The following is a 25,831-nucleotide window of genomic DNA, read 5'->3' as shown; positions in this document are numbered from 1 at the left end:
CTGGGTTATATGGCAGTGTGGAAGGGCCTTCAGTTGTTTCTACCAATCCCCCTTTTCCCCAAGCGGATGAGGACAGGGGTGGGGGTTTGCATACATAAGGCCTGGGCCGGATGTAGCCTTTAGTTCACACCATCTGGTTGCCCCCCTGGAAAAAGGAGGCGACCAGGATGTGTTGTCAACCAGGATGTGTTGTCGTGAGGGAGAACCATTTCCTCCTTTTCCCTATTCTAAAAATCAAGACCCTGTTTCTTTTGTTTTTTTAAAGAAATGGGTTGTCGGGATGGCTGCCTCCACATCTAACATGTAATTAAAAATGTCTTCCCTGTACATGGAAATAAGGAAGATCCCCTACAGCGTATAGGAAGCCTACACTTTTCTCATTCCCATCTCACCTTGTGAGTCATGCAGCTGACTTGAGGGAGAAAATGACATGCTCTTACTATAGTTCTCCGAATAGACACGCGTCCTATTTTTCAGTTTGAAGGGAAAAAAGCTTCCTGGGAATGTTTTCAGATGTTTCACTATGTGAATATTTGCACTAAGGATTAGTTAGCGGCTGTGCTTCATCTAGCCCAGGGGAAGGAGATATTTTCATGAAGGAAAAGGAAAGATTTGTGATCAGTTAAAGTTTGAAACCTGATTGACGAATGCCATAACCCACACTGTTCATGCATTATAATAATCAGCATGCCACTTTTCCATTCTCACTAGAAATATTTCCTTCCCAATGGAATATATTTGTAAGATGTCTGTTGAGATTCAGTTGAACTGGAATACCAAAAACAACAGCCAATGAGATCAATTCTTTTCATATTTTCACCCGTTGTATTGTACTGTATGAACACATTCTATATAAAACTTTTTTGTGTCTTGGGTGCAGTTCAGTAAGTAGTGGACATTTTTATAGCTGAGTCTATCAAACTTGTATTCAAGTATTTAGCATTTTTATCTGAATGTATTCATTTTAAAAGCATTGTCCTATACATGGATATTTCCTTACACTTAGGAACCACAGTAGAGTTTTCTTGATGTTTTATTCAATTCCTGCATAGTTCTGATTTTTGTGCTTGTGACTTTTGATTGCTGCTGTACTTTCCAGCAATGCCTGATTAGGTGGCGGTAATGAAGTCATACAGGGCACATTCATGTTCATATTTACATATATACAGGCGGTCCCCGAGTTACAAACATCCGACTGATAAATGATTCAGTTGAAGACCTAGGTGAGACAACAGCAAGTGAGATTATCTTACCCCCCCCCCCCCCCAGGGAAATTCATTCCTGAAAGAGTTATAATGGGGAAAAGGGGTCATGACTGAAGCTTTATCTCCCATCCTTGTTTCCACAACAAGCCAACGTTTTCAAAATCCAATTCTCACAGTGACAGAAAGTGAGGTGAAATCTTCTGAATAGGGCCACGGACAGCAAAACAAACACCACAGGGGTGTTAACCCTTCCCTCTGCTATGCAAAACTAAACTATATATATTTCTGGCTGGTACACTTGTATCTGTTCTTAATGACAAACAAATTCAACTTAAGAACAAACTTATAGAATCTATCTTTTGCGTAACTTGGGGACTAGAACAGAAGTTCATTTGAGCTTTTTTTCTTAGAGAAATAGGCACATGTTCTGAAGCATGAAAAAATATCAAAGCTTCCTTTATATAAAATAAATTTCAATTATTAAGACACTGGGCAGACACTATTTGTAATTCAAAATATAGTTCATGGACTCTCAATAAAAGGAGAAGATATAAATTGGACATATAAGGTTGAAAGCCCATTTTTCAATCAGAAGTGTATTGAATAAATTTATTTGACTTTTACAGAGTTAAAACTGCTCTACTGAAAATGTGTCTGGCACTAAAGCTTCATTAGTATGCTATACAGTACATCTCATATACCTGCAGTTTAACTTGCAAGCATATGACAAAATATGTTCTCCCTAGGAATTTTCTTGGCCCTCCGGGTGATTCTATGGTATACTTCTGCCAGAAGTTGTCAGAAGAGTTGTATTGAAATATCTAGTAAATTCCGTAAGAGCATACCTCCCTAGTTCTATGTCTTCTATAGTGACTCTTTGATAACAGAAGGCCCTCATTTCAATAGGGTTTGCTATTATTCACGGTTTCCTGGTTCCACAGTAAGTTCAGGAACATATCGCCTGCAGTAACTGCTGGTATATACGGTAATCGTTTTCTAACTCACCTGTGGCAAGTAAGAGCTATTTCTGGGAGATCAAATATGCAAACTTGAGAAAAGCTTTTTTTAAACCAGCCATCTTGTTACAAATTGCTAACTTAATTGGATATGGTGTGGGTTAGTTAGCCTAACCAATAAGGCTGTTTCTAAATATCAACAGCAGAGATCTTTTAAAATAGCTTATTCTTGTCAAAACAGTTTTTTGTTTCATCACTTGCATTCCAAACCGATGAAAGATGTCAGGTTTTATCTGTGCTGCTTCACAATTTCAACTGGTCTGTAGATTCAAGCCTACATATTTTCTTTTCTGACCCTTCTCTCATCAACTTCACATTATATTTGGTTAGCACATTCATTATAACTTCCAGCAGACTCCCATTTTCATCTGTAAAGAAATAATACACAAAATGTTGAGTAGACATCTTAAACAGTTTGACAAAATTCATTTCTGCCAGTTGGAAATTAATTTTCCAACTAATTGTGTGAGCAGTATTATTACTAATAATGGTGCGAGCAGTATTCATCACTATGGTAACTGGGGTCTGTTATTTAAATCAGTGGCTTTTTAGTGGCTCTTGCTGCTGTGGTCTGGTAGATAGAGCAGAAAGGATGGCATTCATAGAGTTCTGAATAGTACAGTCTGCTATTTATCATGATTTTGCAAAGTCCTTCTGGAGAGTAGGGAAAAATTTGAAACCAAGAGGCGGCTTGTAGTTTTCCCAAAAATTCTCCTTCTCATATAGCAAACTTCCCGAAAAGCATTTATCTCTAGCACTATTGAGCATATGCTTGTTTTTGGTAGGGCCTTTGCATTAACATCAGATGACTACAAGGCAATATGTGGTTTTGTGGCTAGATGAATCCGCTAATGTGATTTTGTGTATGTGTGTCTTTAAAGAAAAGAGGAAGTAATAGTTTGTCAGAATTAGCAGTTCTCACATTGTTGATGAAGTTATGCACTTTGAAGTCTTTGTTATGTAAGTTTTTAACTCAGCTTCTGAAGGTAACTTTTTACCAGTTAAAACAAACTCTGGAATTAGCTATGTCCAATACTTTAGATATACAGTCAGTCCCCAAGTTAAGAACAAGCACTCAGAAGCAGATATACTGACATTCCCCCGGTTATCAACTTGACAGGTTCTGTAGGCATGCTCTTAAGTTGAATTTGTATGTAAGTCAAAACAGGTACTTTAATTCTTTTTTTAACTCTAGCCATATGTGTGTGTGTGTGTGTGTGTATGTATGTATGTATGTATGTGTGTGTATGTATGTATGTATGTGTATATATATATATATATATATATATATATATATATAAAGCTTTCGATAGCATAGGGAAGGGTTAACACCCCTGTTCGGAAGATGCTGTTTTTTGTCTGTGCCTCTGTTCAGATTTCACCTCACTTTTCGTCCCTGTGATCGTTGGATTGTGGAAAAAATTGCTTTTTGTGGAAATAAGGATTGGTGATAAAACTTCAGTTGAGATACCTTTTCCCCAAGATAACTCTTTGAGTAGTGAATTTCCCTTCTGAGAGATAGATTTCTATCACGTCCTGTTGTATCAACTCTGTTCCTAACTATGAGTTCTTTGTAAGTCATACGTTTGTAACTTGGGGAATGCCTGTACAGGGTTCTTTTTTCCCCCCCTTCCCCTATGGTACTCTCTTAGTATTTTCAGTAACAGTGTAATGCAGTGTTACTTACTCTGGTCAATGGAACAACACTGGTCCAGGAACCATTGACTCCCGGTCCACAGCAGATTTCCAGGAAAAAAACCCCCAGTTATAACTAATGGACACAAATGCAGTGCAGGTATATTGGGTGGAAGAAGCCTGTCCCCTACCAGCAGATAATTAAAGATTAATACATTATTTCATATTTTATTCTATACTTGCTTGGGTACGCGGCATTGCCTGGGTTATTTGAAAAAGTCATTTTTTATTTTACAAAATGCATAAGGTTGTGGCTGAACTACAACTCACATCATGCCAGGTTAACTCCCTAAAACTCCATCAGTAGTTAAGAGTTTGTTATGTTTGGCAAGTTTGTATTAGATGCATCATTGGTGGGGTTCAGTGTGCTCTCTGTCTGCAGGATGAACTATAGCTCCCACCATGGTGGGTCAGTCCCCCTCAGTTCCCTCCATTAAGTTCAGTTGGTCATGGGGGTTGTGTGTGCCAAGTTTCGTCCAGATCTATCACCTGTCACAGTGTCTCTGGATGTCAGTGAACTACAATTCCCATAAATGAAATTCAGTTTCCCCCAAACCCCTCCAGTATATTCAGTTGCTCATGGTGGTTCTATGTGCCAGGTTTGATCCAGGTCCATCATTGGTGATGGTCACAGTTTCTCTGGATGTAGGTGAACTACAACTCCTAGAAATTGAGGTCTATCCCTCCAGTATTCAAATTTGGGCGTATCAGGCATGTGTGCATCGTCATTTGAGTTCACGGTGCTCTCTTGATGTAGGTGAACTACAACTCCCTGAATCAAGGTGAATTCCCCCCAAAAGCCCTCCAGTATTTTTTGTTGGTTATGGGAGTTCTATGTGCAAAGTTAGGTCCAGGTCCATCTTTGGTGAGGTTCAGAGTGCTCTTTGATTGCAGGTGAATTTTAAATCCCAGTACCTACAATTCTCAAATGCCAGGGTTAATTCCCTCCAAACCCACCAGTATTTAAATTTGGGCATATCGGGTATACATCCCAAGTTTGGTCCAAATCCATTATTCTTTGGGTTCACAGTGCTATCTGGATGTGAGCTACAACTCCTATAAATCAAGGTCAATTCCCCCCAAATCCCTCCATGGGGGTTCTGTGTCCACGTCCATTGCTGGTGGGGGTCACAGTACTCTGTCTTGATGCAGGGTGAACTACATCATGTTGAGTTAGTCCCTCAAACCCTTCCAGTATGTTCAGTTGCTGATCAATTCTGCTCTGTTTGCTATGTACCATAGAAAAGAGTAGGAAAGGGCTAAGGGAGAGGCAGTGGGCGGGATCATGCAAATTCCACACCAGTGGAGAGACTAAGAAACACTGGCATGTATGTGGTAGAGGAAACATAAAATCTAGGATGAAATTGTCCCCGTATGAAAGTTTTCACTTTGGTGGTGGGCAGTCGTGTGTTTGTGGAGGACACTGGCAGGGGTTGCACATAACCTGCAATGCCATTGGTATCTCTTGCATAGTGGGAGCTATACCTATTTGTGCACGTGGACACCCCAGCCACATACACACATACATATTTTCATTTTTATTATGTGTATAGATTAATACTCTTAACATGGAGAGAAGTAGAGTAGAAGTACTTGGGCAAGCCTGTAATGAGGCAGCATTTATGGAATTTATTGCTGAAACCTTTCTCGTTTTCTAGAAGTGAAGGTTTGTAAGGTTTATATTAACCTTATTTGAAGGAGATAGATGGATGTGACTATATTTGAGTGATTATCCACAGCTTCATAAACCAAGGCTCATAAATCAAGGTTTATGAAGCAGCAGACTTATGCTTCTCCTCCCATTCCCTCAACTGCATTTTCGCTCCAACATAAAGATCTTGGCTTGCACTAAACTGCACTGTCTAAACTGAGAAGGTTTGTGTTCATGTTTGTTAACCAAGAAGATAAACCAGGATCCCATTCCTCATATCTTGTAAGTAGTTGTCCAATGAAGCAAGTATTCTATATAACTGGGAGCTTTATACATACCTCATTCTTCAACTTCATTGGTAGTGGATGAGTTTTGACGAAGTAACATAATTATATATGAAGTAGGATTTATCACATTTCAACTGAAATAAGCCTCTGTATTTGAAATGGACAGTACAGTCAGGTCTTTTATAATGAAAAATATAATTTCTTACGGGATTTTATTCTTAACAAAATTAGATTTTTTAGTGGTTATCTTTCAATCTCAGCAGTGTTTCATGTCATTCAGTGTTGGGACTTTGGCCTTGTTGAATGTGGTTGAGTTAGTGATATAATGGCATTTTAAGAGTTTAGAAAGTTACTTTTCTGGCATAATCTGTTCTGTTTCTCATAATATAGTTTAAAGAACTTCATAACTATTACTGCTAATGAAAAACATCAACCCATCACATTACATAATCCATATTGGGAGATGTGTCACACATAAATTAAATTTAAAAAATGGATGAATGAATTGTTGCATTGTTTGTCATGTTTCCATTTTGGTTACTTTTTTTGAAAGGAAGATATTTAAAAGAATTGCATAAAACATGAAAACTTCCTGTTCAAATGCCTTTTTATTATAGAATATCTTCTTGATTGATATGCTTTAAATACTCTAAGATGGGGATCTAAAGTATGACTGAGAAACCACAAGTGATGTCATCGTGGGCATCCATGACAGTTTAACCACAAGTAAATTGAATAATTTTTAAAACTCCACAAGATGCTTTCATTTTTTTTCTATATTTGTCCAGTGTTTGAGGAAATTACCATTGCCAATTTCACAACTTGTCCAAATCTGCAGCAACAGTTAAAATTGGGATATGGAGTAGCCACACCCATTCTTTTTGATAAGTAGGATTTGTTGCTGCTGTGGTAGAAGTTGAAAAATGCCCTTCTGTCACTCTGTTATAGAGGCAGGGATTTCTTCTATTGAATCCAGTAAATCTTTTGTAGTGGCCGGTGGTTTGTGAAGGGGAACTGATAAAGGCAATGTCATGGAGAATAGCTAGCTGAATCTTTCCCTTATTTGAAACAGAATAGTGTCCCAAATTAAGAAGCACTCGTAATAAATTTTGCTAATGGTATAAAGCTATTCATACAGTTTCCTGGGACACAATGTATGTAAGAAAAATAGCTGGGAGCACATATGAGGTTGTTGTGCTGTTTATTCTTGTATTAACCTGGTATGGACCAGAAAGAAAATGAAGGCATGATCCTTTGAATAAGGAAAGGACTGTTAGGTTTGTTAGAAGTAAAGAATAAAGTACAGACGGTCCCTGAGTTACAAACATCTGATTTACAAACAACTCATAATTAAGAATGGGGGTGAGACAACAGGAATTGAGATAAATCTATTCCTCAGAAGAGAAATTCACTCCTGAAAGAATTGTCATGGGGAAAGAGTGCCTCCACTGAAGCTTTATCACCAATCCTTGTTTCCACAACAAGTCATTTTTTTTTCAAATCCTATTATCACAGGGACAGAAAATGAGGTAAAATCTTCTGAACAGGGGCACAGGCAGCAAAATAAACACAGGTGTGTTAACTCTTCCCCATGCTGTCCAAAGCACTAGCGTTGCTGTGGCGTCGTCCTAAATGGGGTTTTGTTTGTGGAGGCAAGTATGAATGTTGTAATTAGTCACCTTGATTAGCATTGAATGGGCTTACAGCTTCAAAGCATAGTTGTTTCCTCCCTAGGGGAATCCTTTGTTGGGAAGTGTTAGCTGGCTCTAGTTGTTTCCTGTGTGGAATACCCTTATTTTCAGAGTATTGTTCTTTATTTACTGTCCAGATTGTAGAGTTTTTTAATACTGGCTGCCAGGTTTTGTTCATTTTCATGGTTTCCAGGAACCTAATAATAATAATAATAATAATAATAATAATAATAATAATAATGACGACTCTGAGGGGGAATCCTTGTTCTAAGGTGTTAGCTGGCTCTGGCTGTTTCCTGTCTGGAGTATGTCTAGCTGTGCTGGGCCACACATTGGTGTGGTGTAGTCTGTTGTTATGGAAAATAATGTAATGGGAAGCAGCCTTTGTTTGAAGCTGCAAAGCTGTTCAGTGCTATTCAAGGTGGGCAACGGAAGGATCCCCGAGGTAGGAAGGAGCAATGCAAGTGTGGTTTATGTAGCTGTGGAATAATGCCCAGGGTGAGAGAAAGAACTCTCTGAATGTTGCAGTTGCCCAGCGTGATTAGCATGTAAAAGCCTTATAGTTTTAAAGCCTTGCTGTTTCCTCTTTGGGGGTATCCTTTGTTGGAAGGTGTTAGCTGGCTCTGGTTGTTTCCTGTCTGGTATTCCTCTGTTTTCAGAGTGTTCTTTATTTACTGTCCTGGTTGTAGAGTTTTGTAATGCTGGGAGCCTGGTTTTGTTCATTTTCAAGGTTCACAGCAACCCAATAATAATAGTAGTAATAACAATAGTAGTAGTAATAATAATGACTCTGAGGTGGGAGGTAAGATAGTAACTAAAAGGATGAATAATCTTTCTGAGGAATGTTGGGTCTGTTTACCTGCCAAAGAGAAGTTTGAAAAGAGACATGAGAGCCATGCATAAATACTATCCCCTGCTCTCCAGGACGAGGTGAGGTCTTTGAGCCTGTGTGGCTCCCGATTAGGTTGTGGGTTGTTTGAGGAGCCTTTTGTCTCCATCCCCCCCCCCCCCCGGCTCCCTTCTCAAGTTTGGGGGGAAGCCAGTTAGGCTCCATTCTCCCCTCTGCCTCCCATCGGTGCCTTCCTGGTTGGGGAGAGGTCCTTTGAGGCGTCAAGTTGTATGTGTTGCGTCTTGGAGCCATTTGGGGCTCCATTACCCTTTTTCACCGGTTATCTGCCGCCTTCCCATGCTGGGGAGGCCTTCCGAGGCCTCTGGCTCTCTTCGTCTCACTGCGGGTGCTGTCTCCTGAGAGGGAAAGTGGGCGGGGAAAGGGAAGGGTGCCTTGCCATCGGCACGCAGTGGCAGTTGAAGAACTGCCTACCTGGCTAATGTCACCAAGTTTCCCGGGGGGCCTCTGTGCATACGTGGTTAGTAATTTTTGGTTTTGGGGAGTTTTCTGTAATTTGAACCTAATTTAATAGGGTTTTTTGATGGAAAGACATAGATTGGATGACTATGTCTTTTTGTGGCCAAATTTGGTGTGATTTGGTCCAGTGGTTTTGTTGTTTACTCCATGGGAATTACGCACATTACATTTATGTATGTATGTATGTGGCTGGAGTTACACTTTAAAAATGTACCTGTTCTTCTATCTTTTTATCTTCTTTTGGAAAATGTTTACTTAATTAAAAAAATTTTTTTAAAATGTACTTGTTCCAACTTACATACAAATTCAGCCTAAGAATAAACTGTCAGACCTATCTTGTTTGTAACTTGGGGACTGCCTGTATATCTGCTTCAGAGTGCCAGAAGATTCATAATTATTAGGAAAGACAGTTTGCCTATGTATCAAGAATTACTTTTTAAGATAATATCCTGAATTCTTTATTGACAAATGTTCTTTCACACCCATTTAACAAGATGTTTATAAAACTGCAAGTTCTACATTAAATTTTAAATGGAAGAGAATAAGGTCCTTGTTACCCTTAATTTCATATAATGTGGTCAAATAGTTTAAATTGTCAGTCTGATTCAGAATATTTTTTATCACTGACCTAAATCTGCCAAGAAATGCTTAAAGTTTGGCTGTGGGGGATAATGTGTTAGGACTCTGTTTTGAGTTATTTTTAACAGTAGCACTATTGACCCCAGCTCTATTGCTGAAATCGGTTGTTTTTTCTTTTGAATTTGTTAAGTGGCTGCCTCTTCATGTTTTGGTTACACAAGTGACTTTCAGTGGATGCACATATCTAGATATGTGGTCCTCTAGATTATGGCCATGGTACAAAGATAACTATTAAACTATATCAAAAGCAGATATTTCTTTTTTCTGTTATTTATTGAGCAACTAAAAATAATATATATATTTTTCTATGCCAGATACATTTTTCAGGCAAACATTAAATTAACAGTTACTAATGTTTCTTCCACCTAGTGAATATGGGTGAAATTGTGCAATATTTGTGCCCCTTGGATTGTTCTACGCCTTTTTTTTGGGGGGGGGGGGGCTACATAGAAGTGGAGTATTTGAAACATGTCTAGGGAAGGTCAAAAACATGACAGAATTGCTGCATCCAGTTTTGCTTCCTCAGTTCTCCTTGTACTTTTGTGGAAAAACATACGTATACCAGGACGGCAGGAGTGACAGGATTTTTTAGGTCAATGGGACTCAAAGTTAAAATACGGATATTCGAGATAACATCTCCTCACAAACAGAAGTATCTATCCAAAAAGTTTTCCTTTCACCAGTCCATGCCACACAGAGATTGTCCATATCAGTGCAGAGAAGGATGTTTTATATGTGAAACATTCTCTCCCTCTGCATAATGATGGAAGGCCAATCCATTCATGTTCACTTGGTTTTGTTCAGTAAGAACAAAAGTGGAGATACTGATGAAATGAGAGGCAAAGAACTAGTGCACACATCTACTGGCAGTTCATTGCAAAGCAGCCAGAAATATTGTTAAGAATCAAGGGAAAATAAAGAAGGTATGCTAGAGACCTTAGAGCTGCTTCTCACAGAGCATATTCTTGAGCTACTGCTGTTTGCTGCAATGTATCACAGACATTTTGAAGCCTTAAGAGGAATTGTAACCTGTGGTTTTATGCCATAGATAAGGCTTCTCCCTTTCAGGACATGTGGACTGTGTTTTTGGGCAGCTTCAGATGCAGAGTACACTACAGTTTGTTCTGTTAATATGTGTCAAGTAAACTAGGAAAAGATGGCATAATTATGCGCTGTTGCTATGATGTAGGCCAGTATACATCAAGAGCACTTGCTTGGTTACAGTTGAACAAAAAAGGACATCTTTTTCATCAGCTTACAATAGCAAAAGTTTTGCTAATCAACAACCCAAGGTATAGGACAGCATTCTACAGAATAAGCACCCCCTCTCCAAAACAGTTGACTCAGCAGTTGGGGAAGCAGGAAAAAATACTAGGTAATTTACCATACATGGATCACTAGCATCCAAATAATTTTTCAGGTCACTTGGATGCTGACTGCTTTAGAATGACATGTCAATCAAGACATCTGCCTGAGAGCTAACTGTTGTTAGTGCATAGAATCTTCACAAAACCAAGAATACTAAGTCTTCCTGTATATTAAAGCAGAGTGTATGCCTATTTTCAAATTCTGGGATTCATAAGATTTTTTTTTCATTTGTAAGTAACATAAATATTTTTTTACAACTTCATACATTATGTTGACTATTATTAGGGTCTCCTTCCTATCCTCTTTTATGAGAATCTCACAACAGATGTTGGCATTATAGAAATACTCTGTTCTACACCAAGAAACCCTTCTGGGGGCATGGGGCATTATTATTCCCTGAAAGAATTTGGAATTTGTGGATTCAAAAAATACTCCAGGAATCATTTGAGGCAAGGTTTTTTGGGTTTTTGTTGTTGTTTATGTTTTTGTTTTTAGTCCATGTGGATTAGGGTTCCACATTCCTGCCTGGTTGCAACTTATTTGTTACAGACGTCTATGAGCAGACCTTTGCTTTAGAAACTATTACCCGTTTCATTAATTTGGCATAATCTTAGAACAGTGCCACTCAGAAGTGGTGATTCCCAGAAGCCATTGTGTGCTAGTCTTCAGTGAACTTTCAGGAAACTATGTGTAATAACACAGCAGAAAGCACTAAATTTGAGAACCAAATTTAATCCATTTAATCTATTCATTTTAAAAACGGATCTGTTCTCATTTTGTGAAATTCTTTTGAATTCTTATAGCTCGGGGAAAATTGGGGAGGGGGGGGGAAGGTAATTCAGATCAATCCTATTGATCAAATGTCTGTCTGAGGGCAACTAATAGTTCCCCACAGATCAAAGTCTCCAGTCTCAGTTTGACTTAGGGAGTCATTATTGTGAGCAAAGCTGTACATGTTTTCCTTATAGGTCATAGTACATTTGTCGATTTTATCATGTCTCCAGCTTTCTTAAACTGTTGCTGATCACTTCCCTTAAATTCAGTGCTATTACTTAATCACACTCAGTTTTTAAGTAATTCATCTTTCTGGTTACTTCAAAGGATAGCTAGTATCATGCTATAAAAACATATTTAAACAGTTCAGGCAATCTCAAATGATTTCACATGAGAAAATATCTCATGGCATCCTTTATTCTTAGTAGTTTATGGGTTGGCCTTGAGTATGTCATACTCTCTCAGCCTCAGGTAAAGGTAAATCCTATCAGAACAGATTTTGCCAGGAAAATCCCATGATACAGTCACCACAAATCAAAAACAACTTGAAGGCACATAGCAACAACTAGATCCATATCATGTCACCTTATAAGATCTGATTGTTGACTTTTAATATAACTAAACTGCAAGAGGAACAACTCCAGTTTATACCATGTCTACATTATTATTATTATTATTATTATTATTATTATTATTATTATTACATATATCTAAGGAAAATTGATTTATTCTAGATTTCAATATGCAACTTTCCTCCTCTATTTATTAAACAACCTTTTCCATTTTTGTATATGGATCCTTTAAGAATGTATACACTAAGATATCAACTAAACATACCTGAGTCATGATTTCTGGATGAATAGATATCATTAGCTCTGCATATAATCCACTAATATTCCAAAGGTGCCAGATCTCACCTGATCTTGGAATATAAGCAGTCAATTCTAGTTAGTACTTGGATTATAGAGATGCCCAACAAATATCAGGTGATGTAGGCTATTGCCGGTATTGGAGAGGAAGGAACTGACTAACTCTTAAAGTATTTCTTGCCTAAGAAAACTCTATGAAATTAATGGGGCCATCATAAGTCAACAGAGTAACTTGAAAGAGCATCCACATTTTCTAGAAATGCAATAAATGCTTGTTTAAATATCACGGCTTCAATCCAGCATCCCCTTAGCATAGTGTAAGTATCAACATGTGGACATAGGTCACTGCAGAACTATATAGCCCCCATGCTGAATAGTAAAATTGTGTAACACATGCCAATGACTGTCTGCCATTACATAATACATGGTATATACTGATATACATATGAGACACAATCACAGTGTGTAACACAATGTGAAATATGTGGTACATAACCCAGATACAAGTTGCATGGTACACAACTATGTTGGCTAGGGTGCACAATTACAATGCACAGCTTGCAAAAACATGACAAAGATGAACTTGTTGTCTGTGCAGTAGTGATTTTTTGGTCCCACATGCATAATGTGACTTATGTGTGTCAATTCTGGCTAAAATATGGTCACACAATATTTCATTTCTACACATTCCTGGATCTTTCTTCTAGAAAGTTTGGGCAACCATTCAGGGCAGGATAGTCACTCCTCACACACACACACACACACACACACACACACACACACACACAAAGATAAGATTACAGGAATCACATTTTGTATGAGAAGCCACAGAAAATGTTTAGCTTACCCTCCATCGTTTTAGCAAATGCATATTCATCTCCAATCCAATAGAATTATATGGAAAATACCTGTTCTTGAAATTCATGATAATTGTGCTGAATAAAATAATTGTTTCCTCCTAATCATGTCCACATCAGTATCTAAATCCAGTGTAAAAATCATGCTCCTCCAAATGGTGCTAGACTGCAATGCCCAGCATTCCTCACCAGTAGCCATCTTGATTAAGGCTGCTGGCAGTTGTTCAACAATCTCAGGAAAGCCACCTAATTCCTATATCTGATAAATAGAGCCATGCCTCAGTTAACAAAAACCTTTGACAAAGAAGCTTCTTTTTAGAAAGTCTTTTTATACTGCCCAGGCCCCTTTCGGTCTCATCCTCTAGTAGTTTTTATGCTTCGATCAGCATTAGGAAAAGGATGGATAAGCTTTGAGTATCAGAATACAGCAGCACGTGTGCCGCAAACAGTGCAATAAAGATCAAACTGGGAAATAATTGTATTCTCCTCTCCTTGAGCTTATTTTAACTATGAGTGCCTTTCTGTAACAGACAAGCAATACAGCAGCTGCCTCTAAAATAAATCTTTGGGTGTATTTTGGAAAATGCTTTCAAGTGTTATTTAGAAGGTGTGAAATGTTTTTGCTGACTTATCCGAGGTTTGCTTGACATTTTACCTGTGCTTTAAAAAAAAATTACTGAAACACGTTGAAATATTTTATCTCTGTCTCTCCATTATATTTCTACCTCTGGTACCAAAGTTTCTGTTTGCGAAGTCATGCCTCGGAACACATCAATTTTGTTAACTGAGGTATACCTTATAGATAGTAGGGGGAAGGTGTCTAACTGAAGCTATTCCAATAAATTGTATAGCTTTGGAATTACCCTATAATTACTGTTTGTTTTTCATTCTTGGCTACCATTTCTGTTTCAGGTATGTAACATTTCACTGATAGTTGCTCTGCTGTCCTGGAAGTTGTATGTGCTCTCTGCTATTAATTCTCTTTCTTTACTAACCATCTTCTGACTCAGAATTATTGTTGTAGAATCTGATGTGATACAACATAAGTTGAACTGAAAATTCTTGTAAAGATCTTTAAAGCATCATATGTGTAATGAAGATAGTGTTTATTAGAATGTTGACTGCAGTAGAATTATACAGCTATGTTAGCATTTAGTGTTACATTTATTTATAATTATTGGTGGAATTTTAAAAAATGTTTATGTGTAATCTTCTCTTTTTTCATTACAATGCTTACCCAGCAAGGACAAGTATGGAAGGTTTGCAAAGCTTTTTCACCTTCCCTCTGCCCACTTTCAGATCAGTCTCATATTCCATTACTTCTGTCTCTATCTACAACACAACTGTAGAAAAAATAATAAGCTGCCATGTTGACTTCTCACTATGTTGTGTAGAATTACATAGCATGCTATAGTTTGCATGAGCTGCAGTTCTCTATTAGATTAGATGCTTGTGCCAAAGGAGAATCATTAGCATAGAAATAAAAATGTTCCACAGTGTTTATGTTAACTGGTGTAAAAATCAAACCACTGACATTATTTAGTTTTAAACCATTGTTCTGTTCTCTGTTCAAGCTTACCTTCACTATAGGTTTGTACCTTGTGCTTTTAAGAAAAGTCTGGCTTGCATCTTAGGCATCACAACTTTATTATGTTGTTACAGAGTCTTGTAACAGCTAATCCAGACAATTCCTGCTTAACAGATTTATTGTTTTTCATTTGAGATAATTGAAAGAGAAGATAAAATGAAGGTTTTCAAATTAGTGCTGTTTGACATTCATGCTTGGGCTAGGTGTATTTTGGAGAGTCCTTTCCTTTTGGCAAAAGCCACATTAATGTATTCTTCCACAACAAAGACAGTGGCACAGCAGCCATGTTTACAGGCCAAATTCATGCTCTAGCAACTGATTTGAGATGAACAGAGCATATAGTAGTATGGCTGTTTACTTCTAACATGGCTACTGTGTATGCCATTCAGTGCCAGATTGGGAACCAAACTCTCCTATAAAACACTTCACAGAGTTCATAAAATTGCAGAGAGATATTACTGACTTTAAATCCATTAAACTGCTTGATTTTTGTGATTCAGATAATACTCTATGAGGCTGTTATGCTTGATTTGTTGTTTATTAAATATGGCTCTGCTTAAGTAATTTTGTCTAAATAATACTGTATGTACTTGAGTATAAACTGATCTTTGCAGCCCTTGTTAAGGCCTGAAAAAGCTCCTCTCGGCTTATATTCGAGTGAAGGTCCTGACCGGCTTATATTCGGATCGGCTTATACTCTAGTACATAGGTAATCAGAGTTAGACAGTCTTATCTTCAATTACAATTTTATGTAAATATTCAAAAACATTTAGCCTACTGATACCTCAATTAATGTAATTTCATTGGTATCTATGTTTATTTTTATTTTTGAAATTTACCAGTAGCTGCTGCATTTCCCACACTTGTCTTATATTCAAGTCAGTAAGTTTTCCCAGGTTTTTTTGGTGGTAAAATTATGTGCCTTGGCTTATATTCAGGTTGGCTTATACTCAAAAATATACAGTACCTTGTGAAAAGTAGCATTTATATAATTCTATCCCTTTGGTTTTCATATCGAAGCAGACATAATGGTTTTTGTGTTTTTAGAAATAACACAGTGAAACCAGTCATAACTTCAGGTCACTTGTTTCTTTCCTTCAGAAACAATAGCTCAACAGTGTTTCTTGCTTGATTAGCTTCAGTTAAGTACAGCGGCAAATAAATATGAACCTTACACTTTTAAGACTTAAAGTATGGACTGCTTCTTTTATGATTTCTTTCACTGTTGTTTTGAACTAACTGCTTTGAAATTTACATACATTTTTCCAGTAGAAGAGCATCTCTGTACTGTTTCCCATGGCATAATTCAGCTATGACAGTCACCACTCATTTTTTCACCTCACCAAAGAGCAAAAGAAGTCTTGCAGATTTGCTAAAGCTATGTTTGGTGAAAATAATATTATGTATTTTAGCTTCTTTTTTTCTTTCATTTTCACCCATAGGCCTGTGGAGATCCAAAAGCAAAACCATCATATCTTATTGACAAAAATCTTGAATCAGCTGTCAAATTCATTGTCAGAAAGTTTCCAGCTGTTGAAACACGAAACAACAATGTAAGTAATAAAGCAATTCTCTAAATATTTAGATCTGTTCAAAGACTGCTACCTCTTGTTTGTTCTGTTAAAGCATCTTGTGTTATTTCCATATCTGGGTAGTACAGTATGGTCTACTCTTGAAAATGGTTGAATCCCAGAGATAGGCTGAAGCATCAGAATGAATAGGAGCATATAAAAGGCAGAACGTTCATACTTGCTGTCTTCTTCTTTGATGAAATGGTGGGAAAACTATCTCTTCTGAATGTTGGTATGCTTTAGAATTGTTAAAAAGGAATTAAGTATTTTGTAATGTGATCACACTAAGCATTGCATGGCAGCATTTCTGAAAGCATGGTTTTGGTTATGAGCATTTTGAAAATGTTGAGTTTGAGATGAAATATGGTTACAGTTTGAAAATTAATGTAAAATGTTCTGTTAGAGGCATGAACCAAATTGTAAACTGTATATTAGCAGATATTTTAGGATCCATAAATTTCCATGGAAACTTTTTAAGTGAGGTTTAGCAGAACACCTTATAAAATTACAGTGTTTATAAGTAGGTTGGTAGCTAGACTAGTCATGTAAAACAAATGCAAGTAGAATAGTGCATTCCCTAGCGTGAATTTTAGTAGTCCGTACTACATACTATGCAGGGATTGCAATCACTAGAAATACAGTTCATTATATTACATACCTAATTTTTAAATTAAAGCTTCAGGATCTGTGTTTTCACAGGAAGTGGACATTTCTTGTGTTTGTTATATTTATTTTGTTTTTATGATCATAAGTTTTGTGCTCAGTGAGGGCAGTTTACAGTGAAAAGCAGGTTAGAAACACTTCAAATTAAAAAAAGAAAAGGACATACTGATGGAAAACAAATGACATCCAGCCTAGATTATGCAAACTGAAAATATTCCTGAGGCGGATTGGAAACTGGGTATTTCAAAAAGTTTGGAACAAAGGGAGAATTTATTTTAAACCGATTCCTTAAGCAGTTTCTTTCCTGTCTCTAGGATATTTTAACTATTATTGCCAATTTGGAAGCCGCTCAGAGTCCACTTCGGGCAAAAATACAGCAAATAAATAAATAAATAAATAACACGCCTAGTATCTTCCTGAATAAAATTGATCCATAGTCCTGTTGTTTATAAAGTTTGGATGGAAAAACAGAAGATCTGCATTAGCTACCTTATATACTTATGTATAAGTCTAGAAATTTTAGTCAAAAATTCAATTCAAAAACGCTGGGTTGACCATCAATCCATAAGTCAGTGTCAGTGGCGTAGCTTAACTCTTATTAAAAAAAGAACCACCCACTTTTCTTAGTAGTGGTGAAAGGCAAGAGCCTAGTTGGTCCCAGAAGAACCTAAAAAAAATGAGTCCCCTCTACTTTCTCCACCATGGGCCACTTTTGGCCTTTTTAAAATGCTGGGCCAAAGAAATAGTGGTGTTTTGTCTTCCCCACAGAATCACCATTGATATATTCATGGGTCATGTCAAAATCCATACTTTTGGCGCCCAAATCTGCCTTCGACTTACACATGAGGTTGACTTATATATGAGTATATGCGGCAGTTATTTTAAACAGAAGTCATAAGGAATATGCTGTCACGTGTTTATTTTTGTTCTCAGAGGAGGAGAGGGGAGGCAGGTAATGAGTTTGCATGTTCTCTGCTTGTAGCAGTTTGCATGAATGCTTGAAATGGAATTTCTAATACAGTTATCAAGCTGTGATAATACTGAGTTGCGCTTCTATTTTTTTGCAGCCCCTTATGTGGAAACATTAACATCCCTTTTACTTTGTATACTGGCTGCTCTCTATATGTTGGAGCACAGTTAAGAGTATATGCATTGAAATTAATGGTACTTAAGTTAGTTGTGATTGATGTAAGCAGCAGTAAATGTTATTGGGTTTATTTCAAGTATATCTAAGTTTGGATCCAGTACTGTGAACAGATAGATATATAACCTCTGTAAATAATCAGTGACATTTTCCAACCCAGAAATGTACAATTTATGAGAACCTATATCTTTATGTTCACTGACTGAATGTTCTTCCTCAGAAAGCCTCATCTGCTCATTGATGTGTCTAACCTAGAAGAAACAACACTTTATTTTTAAAAATAAGTCCAATTTGAGGCAGGTTCTTCCTTTTCGTGTATACTTTTATGCAATACTTTGAGAAAGGTCTTTATGAAAATCACCTTAAACTTCACTAAAGTTTTATTCTGTGGTGAGCCATTTCCTTGTTCATGCTGGAATGCAAATCTCTAGTTACTGTGATTTTGTACTGTGAGAAGTCTGGCATAAGAGCTCACAGAATGGCAGTAATCCTTTGACTTTCTGCTTTTACACCTTTAGAAAGCTAGTATAGTTTCAGAGAAATATAGTATTTTAGAAATCTGAGTAATTTAATTTTCTGAAGTTTCAATTTTTCAAGAAATAGGCATTATTTACAATGTTGCTTTTGTCTTTACTCTTCAGTACAACTTTGTAAAAGAAGAAATGAAGCAACTGAGTGAGAAATATTACTCATCAGAGTCTAAAAAATTAAACTATTTTAACATACTTCAGAATTTATTTTCAGGTTATATTAGATAAATTGTACCTTCTTAATAGTATGAACAAGGTAAAAATATAACAGTAGCAACAATGTCATCACAAATTGTTAGTATTTTGCTGAGGCAGGTTTTTATTCGATACTTAGACCATAGGTCTTTCACATATAAGGCAAACAAATAAATAAATACATGAAAACCAGATTATTAAATACAATATAAAATATACCATTAAAATCCTTTATAAATCATTAAAATGCTACATATATAAGTGGCGAGATATGCCCTTAAAATACTACATAAGGTACTGTATGGACTAGCACCTGCATAATTAAAAACCAGGTAAAACCAAGTAAAAGCAGCATTATTGAAACTTAAAGCATCCCCAGCACGTTTGACTGCAGTATCAGAAATTAATCTTGCCCAGATTTTCTGTGCTCCCAGGGCAAAAAGAGACACCTTCTGAGTAACCACAGGGCTAGTGGTAGTGCCAGCCAAAAGGTAAAAAAAACTTTTTTGACACAGTCTTGATTTGAAGGAGATCAAGAATTGTTAGTATGCATAGATTGCAGATTGGGATATCATGTAAAACAATTTCAGAGGAAAACTGAATTGTTAAGTGTTAAAAGTTAGGATAATAGCTGATTTTCTAAGTTAATATTCATTTTGTTTTGAATATATACTGTTGTGTAAGTTTAAAACACGTTAACACACACACACACATAGAGGTACATGTCCAGATTGGGCTAACAAAATTATGTGTCAAGAATTTGGATGTGAGTGCTTTTTTCTTTGGATTATGTGGTGAAAGCTGATAATAAAAACTTATTTTATTTTCCTACGCTCTAGTATCTTACCTCCCTTTTGAAATACTGAGTGTCTTCTCCACTGGTTTGAGCTGTGGAATAAACAATTCCTGTAATGGATATCAGAATCTATAGTTCAGTTGTAATTTTGAAATACAAACATCTTTTCAAATAGCTTCAGGGCTCACAGAACTATATGCATTTCTCTTCTAAGAACAGTATTGCTCTCAGTGACCACAAGTTTTGATCTTTTCAAAATATAATGATTTCTGCTGTATTTAGAAAATGTATTGATAGAAAGGATTTGGGAGAACTGTTATTCTCTTTGACTTTACAGAAAGCAGATCCATATCTGTTAAAAAAGTTTTGCCAGAGTTTTGTTTTCGCTAATAATGGAACTAAACATTGATAGGTATCATCTACAAATGTAGTACTAGAGAGGAAGGGGTTTTCTTTGCTTCTTTCATTAGAATTTTTGTAGCTATTGTTTTTCAGCATATTGCAAAGCTTCTTGTATGGAGGATAAAATGATCCATGATTGACAGTAGTCTACTTGTTTGACCAAAATGGAGGGATGGGGGTTGTACCTTAGCCACTGAGCATAAGGAAAGCTATAACATATAGCATAGTGCCCAAACAAAAAATGTTATGATTTATACCATATATTGCTATATCTTAACATCCTCCATGCATATAATTGAACTGTGTTGGGTCACCATAAAACCCAATTATTTGGATTGGATTCTTTTTATTCACATGCTTCATTATTCTAATAACATCAGTGTGATTTAATAGTGTTTGCTCCGTTTGTCTATGTCTTAAAAATTGTTTAAGTGATTCATAGCATGGTCTCCAGAATTCAAATGTCAGGTAAAATATAGGTTGTTTCAAAGGGAAAAGATTTGAATTTATAGCCTAAAACTGCTTCACACTACATGTCCTCACCTTAGAGATTAATACCAATATTCACTAAGAATGCTGATTACATAGCTTTCTGAATGCTATCTGGTATGCAGCCCAGTTTCATAATTGACAATTGAAGATAGTGGAAGCTAAAAGATTTTTTATATGTAGTTGCTAATCCTATGTATTATATATAGGAGAGAAAGCGAGAAAGAAAATGATAATTTCAGCTTTCTTGCTTTTTGAGCATTCACAGAACTTGCTATCTATTGGGACTTGGTTACAAAATTCATGGTGCAGTAAGATGGCACCCCTTATAAAAATGGCAAAATCTTCATTTACTTTTTTGGTTGAAGATGATGTCAATTATTGGAATATTTTCAAGCCATGGTTCTTTAAATCCATGGATTTATTAAGTAAATGCAAAGGGTTGACTGTATGATATACATAGGGATACCTATTATTTCAGGGCCATCTAGTATAGCAGGGGTTCTCAAACTTTAAAAGCTAAAGAACCCTTTTTGAAAAAAAGTTTCTCGTGGAGTCCCAAGAAGCTTTTGGTCACAGGAGGCACTCTGAATTTTAAAATTTGACAGATAGGCCAGGCCAGTGGCTGGAGAATGTTTGTGTGAACTAATTGGGGGGAAAAAACATGAACAAATTCCTACAGTGGGGGAAAAAGTATTTAGTCAGATACCAATTGTATAAGTTCTTCCAATTAAAAAGGTGAGAGAGTCCTGTAATTGACATCATAGGTAGACCTCAACTATGAGAGACAACATGAGAAAACACATCCAGAAAATCCCATTGTCTGATTTTTCATGAATTTATTTGAAAATTATGGTGGAAAAATAAGTATTTGGTCACCTACAAACAAGCAAGATTTCTGGGTCTCACAGACCTGTAATTTCTTCTTTAAGAGAGTCCTCTACTCATTACCTGTAGCAATGGCACCTATTTGAACTTGTTATCAGTATAAAAGACATCTGTCCACAACTTCAAGCAGGCCTCTCTCATCTTTTTAAGTGGGATAATTTGTACAATTGATATCTGACTAAATATTTCCCCCCTGCTGTATGCACATTGCACATATCTCGTTTGCAGTGCAGAAAGAAAGAACAATATGATATTTAAAATGAAGAACTGGTTTAATCCAACATAAACTTAACAGTATTTCAGTGGAAGATCCCAGGGCCATCCAGTACAACTTCCTTCTTCTATGCAGATGGAGAAGATGGCCACCCCAGATGGCCACCCTTCCAATTTCTGTTTTTGTAGTTTTTAAAATTGTTGTTAACAGAGGTGCTGTCATACTGCAAAGTGAATTCCCAGCTTCCATAATTGTATTATCATCATGTTCAAGAATACCTGTTGAACACAGGCAAATTCTTAGAAAATAGAATTGAAAAGTGGTTTAGCCTGTAACTTTAGCCAGCCCTTCATAAAAAAAGAACTATGTAAGCTGATAGAGGATTTGTTTTCATATATGTTTCTGTATGCTGGATTAGGTGTGTGTATTTGTCTGAGTTGTTTTTTTAAAAAATGGGCGTGAAAATGTTACTCCTGGATGTGTTTGCACAGGTTTTCCTGAGCATTATATTTTGCCTTTTGTAAATTTTGGTGTCTTGTTGTTTTCAGGACATCAAATGTAATTTGGAAGAGCATGTGAGATTCAGATCCCATCTCTGCTTTTTCTTTCGTTTCTTAGCAAAGTCTGCTACTCTGAACTTCACCAATTTACCACTTGCCAAAAGGAGTGCTTAGGTAGAAAACTGGGTTCAACTGTTTTATGTCTTAGATCCCAGCTTTATCCCTGACATGTGTTTTCTGAGGTTACAAGAAAAACAACTCACCCAAAACATGTTTGTCTTCTAGAACAGTGTTTCTCAGGCTCTCCGCTGTGATACACAATCATTAATCTTTCTTCTCTAGTGTTTCGGTGACCCATTGGGAAGATTTTTTTCCTTTCCTGGAAATGTGCCAGGAGCCAGTATCCATGAATCGGATTGTCATTGGCAATCATCCAGGGGCAATCACGTTTGATTAGTGCTGTTCTAGGATACAGGACGTTTGTGACCAGCTATAATGGCAGCACTTTTAGGAATGGCCAAGCTCCTTTTTTGTCAGCACCTGCATTGTGAGAATGCCTGTGAAAAAATTCCTAAAGCATCAATAAGTACCTAAATCTTTTTTAGGACCTTATAGAATCAAAAACACTACAGATTTGTTGTTCATGTTGTGTGCCTTCAAGTTGTTTTCAACTTATGGCCCACCTGTCATGGAGTTTTCTAGGCAAGATTTGTTCAGAAGGAGTTTGCCCTTGGTTTACTTCGAGGCTAAGAGCATTCGATTTGCCCAATAGGTTTCCATGGCTGAGCATGAATTCAGATCCAGGTAATAGTACTTTGTTTTGGGGGGCGCAAGGGCATTTTTCATGCAACACAGCTAGGGACTATAAGTGACACACTAGTGTGTCCCATCACACAGTTTGGAAAGCTCTAGTCTATTGGTTGGATTCTTCCATTCTTATTTATGGGATTTGTGTCATATCCCCAAAATGATACTGCTGCTATTTTCAAGATGTGTTTGTCAATGTGATTGATATACAGTTAGCCCTCCCTATCTACAGATTCTACATCCACAGCTTAAAAACTCTGATAACTCTGATGAGCCAGGGTTCCACAAATCTTTGGTTTATTGTGTCAGATTTAAATTGCCATTATATAAGGTCTAACATTGTTGTGAAGTGTTTTAAGAGTTAGTTTTTAATTATGTAGATCAGGATTCAATTCTTCGCTTGACCAGTGCAAACATGGAAACTCACTGGGTAACTTTGGTCATGTCATGCTCTCTCAGCATCAGAGAATAGCAAAGGCAAACCCTCTCTGATCAATTCGTGCCAAGAAAACACCATGATAAATTTGTTTTAGGATTGCCATAAGACAGAAACCATATAGCAATGATAATGTTGTGAACATACATGTAATGTTCTGAGCCACAGTGTTGTACTGTAAGAATAACTTATGAAAATAGCTTATTATGAAAAGCTCAAATAGGCCATTCTAATTCTTCAGTTTTTCCTCACTTATCTGTGAATAACCTTCTATTTTCACTTTCTGTTGATTAATTTGCATTTTGCAGGAATAACATAAACACTGCTGAAAAATATTGTGTGAAAAAATATTATGTACACTGAATATTCTTCTACTCATATCCTTCTCTTCCATTTCCTCGCCAGTGTCTAACATGCTAGCCTCTTGCTTCTTTTTCATCTTTATTTCTTTTGTTGCTTGTGTTTTAATGTATATTGTGTTATATGGAACTGGTTAAAGAACCGTTACTGTATTTTATGTTTGTATCTATATTTTATTTTGCATGCTTAACGTGGCTTTTCCTGGATATTCTTTTTGGTAAGTTCTGAATTTAAAAAGCGTATTGTTTTTCTGTAGTAAAATCTGTAAACTCTGCTGTCACCTCTTTTCCCACCTCCAGAAATCTGTCCTTATTTTCATCATGCTGAATTGTGCTCATAAATGGCTTTCCTTTGGCTGAATACCTCTATAACCAACACCGTCTTTTAACATTTTCTGATTTTGTCTTTAGCACTTCTCTAATATCTACTAACTTCTTTGTAGCTAGTGCTTATTACAGGGAATGTTGTATTTGCTACGGTCTTGCTTGCAATGCACAAGGGGGATTGCACAGTCTTAGTAGTACCTCTTTTCTTTCTCCCACTCCTTGGCTTATGTAGACAGATAGATAGACATGCATACACTCATTGCAGTAACTTTCTCATTGTCTTGAATGGAAGGCTGATTTGCTTCATACTTCCTCACCTATTCCCCTCTCTCTAAATCAGATCCTGGTTTAGAGAGGGAGGTCTAGGAAGGAAAATGCACCAATCTATTATTTCCCTGATGATTCCCTGCAATGTGGTAGGCATACACAGGCATACCTCTATTAATGAAGTGTCAAAGGTGAAAGCTTTTGTTAAAAAACTAAACGGTTATGAGCACATGTGACTACTGATGAGACAGGAGATTCAACTTTTTAGATTATTTATAAAATGTCCACTGGAATTAAAACATACGTATTTACAGCATTGAAAATTAAACTCTTGCTGAGAGAGAAGGAAAAAAAGAAGAGGTCATAAATGTAGGTAATTTTCCAAGGCATTTCCCAAGTCAGTAGGATAAACCTTTGCATTGAGTGTTTTAGGGACTCCACTCAAATTCTTTAACAAAAACCTGGGAGATCTACACTCATTTAGTTTGCTACAGTGAGATACTACATAATAAAAGAATAAAAAGCAAGGCCAACAACCTTAAATTTTGGAAGAAGTCGAGAAGTACTCTGTATTAGATTCAAAATTAGTTCATTTACTTATGGAGGGCTTGCCTGACCTGGTTGTTTCATTTCACAAATTCATATTGTCAGTTTTCAAATAAAGAGTTTGTCAAAATATTTATTCTGCCCCCCTTTTTTTGGTGGCACACAAATCCTCTTTATACTATGTTTTTTCTGCCTCTGGTACCAAATTTACTGTAAAAGAAATAATTTGGCAGATGGCATCTATTTCATTAACTGAGGTACACCTGTAAATAGGAAGGATGGAAGAAGATTTAGTTAAACCTAAGGCAGAAAGGACTGTGAGTGAGAATTTTTTTTAAATAAAGCGATAACATGCAAACATGGAGACCTTGATATCAGAAAAATATAACAAATACAAAATTTGTATGTAGAATCTGCTTTTTTGCATTGCTTTGATTTATTAAAATTACCTAAAGTATCTATATCTATTGGTTCCAAGAACTGTGTATGTATGTTTTTCATTTACAGCAACAGCTTGCTCAGCTGCAGAAAGAGAAATCAGAAATTCTGAAGAATCTGGCTTTATATTACTTCACCTTTGTTGATGTTATGGAATTTAAGGTAAGGTGGTAATAATAATAATAATAATAATAATAATAATAATAATAATAATAGTACCCTGCCCTATCTCCCTGAGGGGACTCGAGGAATG

The 25,831-nt window shown here is 36.6% G+C and overlaps 1 protein-coding gene across 4 annotated transcripts in view; it reads left to right on the top strand.

Annotated features, from left to right (window-relative positions):
• nckap1 (NCK associated protein 1) overlaps positions 1–25,831 on the top strand; it is a 78,630-nt gene that overhangs the window by 1,926 nt on the left and 50,873 nt on the right. The window contains exons 2-4 of one of the 4 annotated variants that reach the window (XM_008115484.3): positions 14,660–14,677; positions 16,449–16,559; positions 25,654–25,740. In XM_008115484.3, the coding sequence (XP_008113691.1) occupies positions 14,660–14,677; positions 16,449–16,559; positions 25,654–25,740 (216 nt within the window). Of the gene's footprint in view, positions 1–14,659; positions 14,678–16,448; positions 16,560–25,647; positions 25,741–25,831 lie in introns of all 4 variants that reach the window. The other 3 variants (XM_003223911.4, XM_008115485.3, XM_003223910.4) reach the window with 3 other exon arrangements.

The sequence above is a fragment of the Anolis carolinensis genome, chromosome 1, assembly GCF_035594765.1.
Source record: "Anolis carolinensis isolate JA03-04 chromosome 1, rAnoCar3.1.pri, whole genome shotgun sequence".
NCBI lineage: Eukaryota > Metazoa > Chordata > Lepidosauria > Squamata > Dactyloidae > Anolis > Anolis carolinensis.
The sequence above is the reverse complement of the archived record's forward strand: the minus strand, read 5'-3'. Positions and strand labels throughout refer to the sequence as shown.